The 9634-nt window shown below is 49.7% G+C and overlaps 1 protein-coding gene across 1 annotated transcript; it reads right to left on the bottom strand.

The window, feature by feature from the left end:
- Positions 1 to 3045: 3045 nt before the first annotated feature.
- LOC104489887 (homeobox protein NANOG-like) lies at positions 3046 to 9019 on the bottom strand. Its single transcript, XM_010132096.1, has 4 exons — positions 8751 to 9019; positions 5280 to 5554; positions 3846 to 3935; positions 3046 to 3440 (listed from the first exon to the last, which is right to left on the bottom strand). The coding sequence occupies exons 1-4, from the start codon at positions 8929 to 8931 to the stop codon at positions 3078 to 3080; spliced, it is 909 nt and encodes a 302-aa protein (XP_010130398.1). The 5' UTR covers positions 8932 to 9019; the 3' UTR covers positions 3046 to 3077.
- Between the last annotated feature and the right edge of the window lie 615 nt (positions 9020 to 9634).

Genomic DNA, 9634 nt, shown 5'->3' on the forward strand with positions numbered 1-9634 from the left:
GCTAGGACTGCTGCTTCTTGTGGCTGTGCTGGGCAACAGTGATTTCTGCGCACTGCAAACATGATTCACCCTGCTAGCAAATCTTTTCAGGATTAAGCTGTAAGCTTATACGGAGCTCTTTATGTGTATTCTATACGCTGTACTCTGATAGTATCTGCAGTGTCAACACTCCAGTTTGTCAACGCTGCAGATGTAGCTCCAGTAATGCAGAGAATCCCACCCAAAGAGAAGAAATCAGATCTAGTACAGACTATGTAGACTAGGGTTTATTCTCTAGTTTACTAGGTTCCAGCATTTGCTGTCCCATAGCAAAATAACAAGCAAGTTATATGAAATAACAAGAGGGCTGCTAACAACCTCATTCCTTGCTCCTTGTGTCAGTGTGGCCTGCAGTAATGTTTTACAAGCCGCATGTTTCTTCCGAGTGGCCCATGAGCAAGGGCTCTCCCTTGCATGATCTTTCTTTAATAAGCTCTTCCCTAGAGGCTTGTGAAAACACTATATTTAGTTATCTAACTGTACTACGTGACTCAAATGCTGGGTTTCAGAAATTTTCAGTACAGCACTGCACATCTGTTGCTTGGCCCATCGTCAGAGGCTGATACTGAGCAGTTAAGAGGCATGAAGGACCCAAAATCATGGTGTTGATCTTATTAAAAAAAAAAAAAAAAATTCCTTTCTTGTGAGGGTCATGTTATCTTCATGCTGTCCAAAGTTTTGAGGAGCACCCTCAGGTTGTAACTGTGAATCTCTTTCATAACCAGGCTAGAATCGATTTCTCACATTTAATGGAAGTCCATCTGCTCGCAGACAAGGTGTCTCTAGCAGCTGGGTGGTGTCTGAATCACTAAATCTTTTACATTACAAGATCCACCCAAGTCATTGCTTAGTATCCTTAGATACTAAGGAAAGACCAGAAGAGAAAGCAAGTCCCCAGTGTCCCTCTCTGGCTGGTGGTGGCTGCGGTACTGCCTGTTACAGGAGCCGCTTTCCTGCTGTTACTACACGGGGATGCAGCTCCTGATGCAGCAGACATCAGTGAGCCCCCTTCCTGGAGGCTGCTTACCTGCCTCTTGGAATTGCTGCAGGCTTTCTGTCTCCTGAACCACCTGTGGCAGTAAGCTCTGTCTTTGAATGATGGCCTCTGAAAAATTTTATGGGTCCTTTGAGGAAACTGCAAGATCGGACAGTGTTTGTTAGCACAGTTCTGCCGAAGGTCACAACTGCTGCTCATATAGCCGGCATCCCTCTGCAAGCCAGTCCCAGAGACTTCACAGCAAGATCCTGCCTGTCCTAAAGCATCCCTGAACGAACAGGGCATGACAGGGGGCTCCTTTTCCAGAGAATTATTAGTGAAGAGCAGTCACAAGCTCAACTTTTTCACCTTCAGCAGCTTTTGATGGGGTGGCATGGAAAGGTATCAGATGATACCCAGGTTAATAGCTCAGTTATTTGGCTCCAAAGGAACTGAAAACAATTCCTCCACTCATGTGAGAACCCTGATAATTGCTGCTATTAAGGTCCACCTTCAGATGTTAACCAGCACCTTTTCTGTTAAGCTAATTCAATCGATCCCCACCCTTTTGACCCTGCAGTGGCTGCAAGAACATGTCTTTCCCAAGCTTAGGTAGACACTTGCTGGTTGTAGGGCGTGTGTGTTTGGTCTGTGCTTTAAAATGGATCTCCAAAATGATGTGACTTAGGTCTTGGCTTTCCAAAAGGTCTTATTTTTCCCCAAATCATGCTGGTCATGCAGCTCACAGTACATCTCTATGAAGAGTGACTGCATGAGGGAGTGGTGGTGAGAACAAACAGCTGAGAGGCACCGAGATATAAACCACCTTTGCCAGTATAAGATCATGCCTCTTATTATGCCAGTTGCAGACATCATTAGCCTTAATTTTATGTTCCTTTTAAAAAAAAAAAAACTATGACAGCTACTTCATTGCATTAAAAAAAGTCAGTGTCATCATCAAAAATTTATAGAAAAACTGACTCAGGCAACTGGAGCTCTGTTATTAAATATACTTTGATACACAATCTGGGTTCAGGTACTTATATGCTTATACAGTATTAAGTTTAGAAATGGTGGTACATCTATGTTTTAGTCAGTCCCAGTGTTAAATATCGCAGGGGAGGGGAAATTCTTAAGGTGGGTGGTGGTTTCTCACCTTGTCCTTTGAATCTAGATATCTAGTATAGCTGAGTCATGAAGCTGATCGACTAATAATACAGAGAAATCTCTGTTTATAGTTTCAGAGTCAAATCAGGAATAATAATGACATACATTTGCTATGACTGTGCTCCATCTGGATTTCATATTGCAATGTTCTATTGCAGTGGGGAAGAAAAAAAGATACAGAAAAACACATAATACATCTTAAAAATATTTTATTATTTGCCAAATTGAATGCACTGTTTGGTTTTCTTGAGGGGAGGCATGAAAAGATACAGACTAGAACAAAGGGTTTATTTATCATATTTGTGCTTATAAGATCATCTTACCAGCCTTTCTGCAAGCTACTTGTCACATCTCACTTCAGCGGACACTTCATCAATTCTGTATCTTGTGGCTGACCTACAGAACTGGTGGTCCATGAGAAGGATGCTCGGCATGCAACAATAACTTCTCCAACTTCAGTGACAACTCTATGACCAGGACCTGTCGGTATAGTCCAAGGCTCCCTGTGGTAGGTATACACAACTGCGTGGTGATATGTATAAGCGAGATCCCCAAAGGAATCTGTACCTGCTCTGAGGCAAGATCCACAATTTAGAAGATCCAGGGCATAACCTAGGTAGCCATAGCCGGAGTCTTGTTGTAAGGGAACTTGGTTGTCTGTGCCAGTAGTGGAGATGTGTGTGAGTATGTGCAAGGGCATGTGCATGAAGGGCTGTATGTACACACATGGGCAGACAGGTATCTGCACATTGCGTGTCTGTGCTTGCAGGCACGTATTTGGATGTCAAACCAGATTCTAGCTACATGATGCCCCTCGGTTGGAGAGCAAAGGAGAGATGGGAATAAGATTTGATTCCCAGCTGCCCAAGTACCCCAAGTACCACATCCACAGTGCTTAGGAATGATAGAGATGGTGGCCAGTAGTGGTTGGGAAAGGAGCCCCTATTGTGGCCGAGTGGTGAAAGTTATAGCCGTCACCTGTCTTTGTGCCTGGATATTCCACACTGCCAGGACAGCTGTGGTAAAAGTCTACTTTGTGCTGGGCAATGAAGCCCACTGTCTGCTGGACGCTGCAGGTGCCCCCGCCTTTGCCAAAGACTCCTCCATCCTCACTGGCCACAATCGTGTAAGCGTTCTGCCCTGTTCCGTAGTGCTGACGGGAGGGAGGCACAGGCTGGATGTTGCTGGCTGCCGTGATCGGGTAGCCCTGGTGGAATTTGGGGTGCACATCCAGGTAAGTACTTGGCTGGAACCCATTCTGCAAAGGAAGGACAGCAAGTCAGAACACAGCTTCTCCACAGTCTCTACAGTGGCACATACTGTGGCTCCGACCCTTCACATTTCACGTTGTCCCTTGATCAGCAGTAACGGCGTGGGAGGGCAAGAAGAACCGTTTCCATCCCCATAGCTCAGGGGTGGATATACAGTCATATATACAAACACATACATATGAGGAAAACAGCTTTTCTCTGGAAGTATTTCAGCGGTGTAGTCAGCTCATTGCTAGGCTACCTACAGAACACGGAGAGCAGTGCCAAGTCTGTGCCTCCGTGCTGAACAAAGGAGAAGGCAAGGTACGCTGATTTTGCGTGCTTACATTGCCCCCGTGGAGGACTTATCTGCTGATAGAAAGGCAACTCGGAGGCATTTACTTTGTTCTTACCTGCATGAGGCACTGAGCTCGTTCAGTCCACAGGCTATGCTTCTGGCACCTTTTCAGCTTCATCCTCCGGTTCTGGAACCAAGTCTTCACCTGCATGGGGAAGGGAGAGCAGAGAAAATATCAGCAAAGGGGTGGGAAGAGCGAATGTTATCAGATTCGCAAGTAGGAAGAACCAGGGGAAGAGTGACCAGGTGGCACAGATACACCAGCAGCGGCAGATAAAGGCCTTTAAGAGCTCCCCGGGGTTGTTGCCGAGGGGAGATGTCTGTCTCGCAGCCTCAGCAGGTGGCTAGTGCATCCGCATAGCAGGGGGAGGGAGCAGCGTTTTGTCCATGGGACAGATATAGCTGTGACAAATTGAGTCATTTCAATCATGGAGATGAATGACTGGGGCAAATTAGACCCACGCAGGTCTCTACAACCCCTCTGTGCTACAGGCAAGCTTCTAAGACACTGTTTCTGCACGCGTGTGAGCAGAGAAAGGAGAGGCTTGCTCCTTGTACTCAGCAGTTCCCCAATTCAAAGCTCCTTGCTGGGGTGAATTCCAGAGCCATTTCCTCCCAGGGCTGTGTCTGCGCTGTGAGAGCAGCCTTTGCAGGGATGTGGATTGGAGGAAAGATCAGACTGTCCCACCCTCTTGTTCCTGACAGAACCAGTTCAGTGTGTGCATGCATATGCGTGCACCTACAATGCATGTATAACTTCCTTAGTCCCAGGGCACCCTGGGGCATCCAGGCCATCATGCCCAGCTCTGAGATCCAAATTCCAGGCAGATTTTGGGCTTGTAACTGCAAGCACTTGTGCCCCATTGCCCAGCCCTCTCTGCTTTAGAAAGGCATAATTTGAGTCAGTACCTGTTCCCCGTGCTCAGCCTACCTGGAGGTCAGCAGAGACCCTGAAGGGCTGCAATGTCCGGACCTAGCAGCACCCACATGGAGGGGGAACTGGGTGTCAAGCAGCCAGGCAGCGCTGAGTGTGGGACGTTATTAGATATTGGACAAGATCAGCCCTGGGAAATGTTAGCAATAGCTTTCAGCATCTGGCAGCCCTGCAATTCAGCAAACTGATGGATGCCAGGGCTTCCGTGAAGTTCTCCAGTTTATGGAAAAAATCTGTGAAGTGCTCTCAAGCCCAGGGTTGAGGCTGTTTGTGGCAAACAACATATTCATCACTGTTTTGCAATTCTACAAGCGTTGGCAGCAGTAGCCTTAACAGACCCCTCACTGGGAACGCCCCAGTGAGGTGCCACTGACTCTCCTGTCCCCCAGATGTGCTTCTGATCTCTGGGCATGAATAGGCAGGGCAGCAACTGTTCGCTGGCACCTTTGCCTCTGCTCTCTGCTGGGGACTCATCTCTGCATCATGTCACTGCCCTATGTGACAACTCAGCCAATGTGTGACAGGTACACCATGGGTCAAAGTCTCCATGTTCACCTGCTTGTAGGTGAGTCCCAGCGCGGCGGCCAGCTCCCGGATCTGCTGGGGGCTGAGGTACTTCTGGCTCTGGAACCGCTGGTGCAGGGTTTGCAGCTGCTCCTTGGAGAAAGCTGTGCGACTCTTGGCCTTCCTCACTCCCTCCGTGGCATCTTCTCTGCCCTTCTGAGACTTGGCCGTAGGCTGTGGGGACGAGGATGATGAATGTGGACTGGTGGCTGAATCTGGTGTGAACTGGCTAAAATTTCCAGAACTGGATGAAGCTGGGGATACTTCTAGAAGTAAAAAGACAATGGGAAAAACTATACAAGACATAACGCACAGCTGTGTGGATAGAAGCATGCTCTCTGCCTGCTGCAGAGCTCCTTGCCTACCAGACAGGGGCTTTCTTGAAGCAAAGGCTTGTGTCACCGTCTTTCCTTCATGGGTGTGTGAACAGACAAGCCCACTGAGAGTGAGCAGCTTCCCAGCTCAGCCCTGTGGGACATCCTTGTCTCCCTTTCACCAGGCAGAAATGTCAGGGCAAGGCAGGGAGAAAGGCGCACATTGGCTCACAGTGTTATCATCCTCCTCCCAAAGGCCCTGGTAATATTTCGGTCTCAGTGTGGTGTCAAGAGGCCTGGTCGTGACTGCACGCACAGTTCTGGGTTGGTCGCTGGGGTGCCTAATCGTGATTTCCCAACAGTCCCAATGCACTTGATAGACAGTGGCAAAGCAACCTCCGACCAGGGCGTATGGTGGGGCAGTGCACCCAATGGTGGGGCGGCAGGTGGAAAGCATCAGTTGGACCTTGGGTGTTGATTCACTCCTGTTTGCCTGTGGCTCCCACCACTGGGGTGCACTGCTGGAAACACGTGTATAGATGGAGGGAAGGGACCCATTTGGCTGAGGGGGGCTTTTGACAAGACAAAAATAAAGGGGAGAAATTTGACATGGAAGAGGGAAGGGAGAGAGGAAAGGTGGATGTGTGCGAAAAGGGAGAATAGCCAGTAACCCTCTACCAGGGACATGGGGGACAAAATTCAAAAGCAGAGGAATGTGTCCAAGCCCCTTCTCATTTGTCCTGCTACAAGTCTTAAGGGGTGTCTGTTAAGGACAAAAGAGATAAAGATCTAAAGAAAAAACTTCCTAAACAATCTGGGCTACTAGTCCAGACAAAAGCTGTTCAAGATGCAAAGACATTCAGGCTGCCTGAATAGGAAAATGCTAACAAGAGAGATTAACCCAGCACCTTTCTGTCCCTGGTTGCTGGGGTCCGTGAGAGGCTGGGACCTTCTCAGGCCAGCCCTGACTGAAGGGCCACGATGCCTGTCCCCCCCTTCCCCATAACTGCAACGATAAATCTGCGCATCCCTCCGTCCTGCAGCCATTCCTCGGCAAATTCTTCTGCGTGGTCCATTCCCTCTCCTCCTACTGACATTTCAGGAGAGAGGGAGCGCCGTGAATGGGGCAGTGCCATTTTCGGCACACACCTTCTGACTACTGAACCCCACCAACAGCCCCCGATCTCCTCCCTAGTCACACTGAGAGCTGCGACTCTGAAGCCCGTTGAGACGCACCCTCATCAACCTCCTGAATGTATGTCCAACGCAAAGTTCTGACGCCCTCCTGAGGAACAGGCTCCCCACCAGCCCCTTGCAAACCCTTCCTTCTTCTGTGCTAAGCCTAAAGGCTACTAAGCAATCACTCAAAAGCCTTGACATGTTGCCGGGCATCAGGAAGGTGGCCGCGTCTGCGGTACCTTTTTCCTTGTTACTGTCCTGACAGAGGCACATCTGTCTTTGTGGTGCCTGCCGCTCTAGGGTCGCCTGCTCTTACGGGCCTGTTGTTGGCTATTTCCTATCCCCAAAAGTCGATAACCACCCAGAGCACAGGCTGTATGAAGAAGCAGGTGTGCAGTCGGGTAGATTTCTGGTGCTGGGGAGCAGGGCCATGAGGATTACAAGGGAATTCTGCCTACAAGGAGAAAGGGGCTGTCAACAGAAGGGGTGCAAAGGCTTGAGCTATTATGTGTGTGTGGAGGGAGGCTGCAGAGCCTGACAGAAAATTGAACATCTGTGATCTGGGTGCACAGGAAGCTAAAATTTTGTGTGGGATCACAGGGTGCTTGCGTCCTGCATGCAGTACATGCAGTAAAAACCTTACAGGTAGGAAGTGAGAATGCTGAGAATGTGGGCTTGGAAGACAGGAAAGTCTTCTGCTAGACAGGAACCACAGCAAGACACTGAAGAGCTCAAGCTCCCACGTGTTCCTCCTCATCCTGTCATCCCAAATCCCCATGTAATTTCCCACCTGCAGCTCAAACTCAAGACAAAGGCGGAATTCTCTGACTCCCCATGAGAAGAAAGTGAAGGAAAGAGAAAGCAAAACCCACGAACAGCAGTGGGACAGACATAAACATGAAAACCTAAGGCAGACAGACTCCTACAAGCCCTTGACGCCTGTAGGCCTGTGTTTCCACGACCAGGCTCTCTCTGTAGAGGGAGGAACCACAGGAGAGTGTTAGAAGACAGGATTTCGGTCCATATACCAGGCCCGCTGGGGTCACAGTCTTGCCTGCTGCCTTTGCGAAGCAGGCAGCACGCAGAGAACCTAAGCCTGTCTCCAAACCACATGGCATGTAGCAAGTGCCAAGTAGCCGCTAGTCACTCTGCCCACGCCAGCAGCTCTCTGCAGCATCTGACAGCTTGAAACCAGCCCTCCAAAACCTTGCTCTTCTCCCCGCCGTTAGCTTTACAAGAGCTATGGACGAAAGCCTGCTTTGATCAGCTGTTCCATTGCCGCTCACTGGGGTGGGAGAGGAATGGCAGGAACAGATTATACCACCGCGGCAGTGCCCGAGACTTTCTTTTGCAAAGAGAAAGAGCAAAGAGAAAAAACAGGAGCATGGAAAGGAGAGGGAAATAGAGAGGAAAATGGCAAACTAACAGAAACAGAAACTAACAACGGCAGCCTTAAAGTGAGCAGATTTCCCAGCGCAGGGATTCGGAGCATGCCTCGGGTCAAGGGTAATGAGCACGCGTGAAGGGTGTGAGGAGTTTCTAAGGGGATAAGGGATGCCATGAGCAGAATTACCCTCAGAATTTGTTTCTCTCCTTAGCACAATACAGCATTTTGCTAAAAGGAGGCCCAGACATTCCTGCCCCAAAAACTGTGAGCTTACATGAGACCGTGCTGTCACACCGCCCTTCAGCCTGGAGCACAGACCTGCCAGTGCCTGGACTCTCGCAGGCTCTGTTGAGATTTGGGACACGGGTTCACAGTCACTAAAGAAAAGCAGCATGGAAAGAGAGTGTGACTGCCCAAGGTCACCCATCATCCTTGCCCACCACATCACACTTTGCCCAGCTCACACAGCAGGAAACCAAGGCAGGGAGAGAGAAAAATTTGCTTGAGTTCGTAAAGCGAGTGGCTGACCTGGGACCACAGGTATCCTGGGAATAAGTCTAGGACTTCTCTGAAAAGTCTTACCTGCCATCTGTCTCTTCTCTCCTGCCTCTGGAGACTGACTGGCACTGGTGGCTCCTGCTGGCCCAGCCGAAGAGGGTGCATGTCCTACCTCGCCTGCCGAGTTCCAGTAAAACTCCAGGTACCCCATGCCAGTCCCGCTGGGGTAAGCCTGGTAGGGGGGCAGAGCCAAGTGTGCACACATGGCGGGCAGGTGAAGGGGTAGTTCCCCCACCTTCTGCTAGATGCCACCTTCACTTAAGGGGCAGATATCACCAGCAAGTTGAAGTAGCCCTGAAGCATAGACAGGCAGTTACCTTTATAGCTGGCTATACCCTGCCTGGGACTGCAATATTCACCATCCTCCACTCCTCGAGGCTCTTTGTCATGTTAAAGAGGCTGATTGGTGGGGTGGGGACAGAACAGGGTGGAGGGGTGGAGAGAAAGCCACGTATGGCATCAGGGCTAAAATATGTCCCCTCTAAATTCTTCCCATTCTGCAGGTTCCTTAGGCACACCTGAGCAGGGTTCTGATCCAGAAGCCCAGTAAACCTCCTCCTGCTTGCTTCTTTGGGCTCAGCCCAGATTGTCCTGTCCAAAATAATCCCACGAGTACAGACATCCTGTAGAAGACAGCTGTTCACTACATTGGGAGAACAAATCCCCACCACAAGGAAGTGGACAGGAGGTAGATCTGGTGCTGAGCTGTTCAGTACCGTGCCAGGCAAACCCAAGCCCTGGCTCCAGGTTATGGAAAGGATTCTGAGACCTTTGCTTTTTGCCACATTGACAGCCCCACAAGCCACCCCTACATGTGCACGCATTCTCCTGATCTGGCAGCACTTCCCATACTCTTGGCGCAGATGGAGCAAGGGAGAAAAACAAGTAAGGACCAGATCTGGGAACTG

This window comes from Buceros rhinoceros, unplaced genomic scaffold (genome assembly GCF_000710305.1).
Source record: "Buceros rhinoceros silvestris isolate BGI_N320 unplaced genomic scaffold, ASM71030v1 scaffold19912, whole genome shotgun sequence".
Lineage (NCBI taxonomy): Eukaryota > Metazoa > Chordata > Aves > Bucerotiformes > Bucerotidae > Buceros > Buceros rhinoceros.

Bases quoted from the DNA above. Each gene is read 5' to 3' on its own strand.
- LOC104489887 (XM_010132096.1), bottom strand. From the start codon at position 8,931: ATGTGTGCACACTTGGCTCTGCCCCCCTACCAGGCTTACCCCAGCGGG. The intron at 5,555-8,750 runs GTAAGACTTTTC...TTTTACTTCTAG, and splicing joins AGAGAAGAGACAGATGGCAG to AAGTATCCCCAGCTTCATCC. The intron at 3,441-3,845 runs GTAAGAACAAAG...CTTCCTTTGCAG, and splicing joins GAGCTCAGTGCCTCATGCAG to AATGGGTTCCAGCCAAGTAC.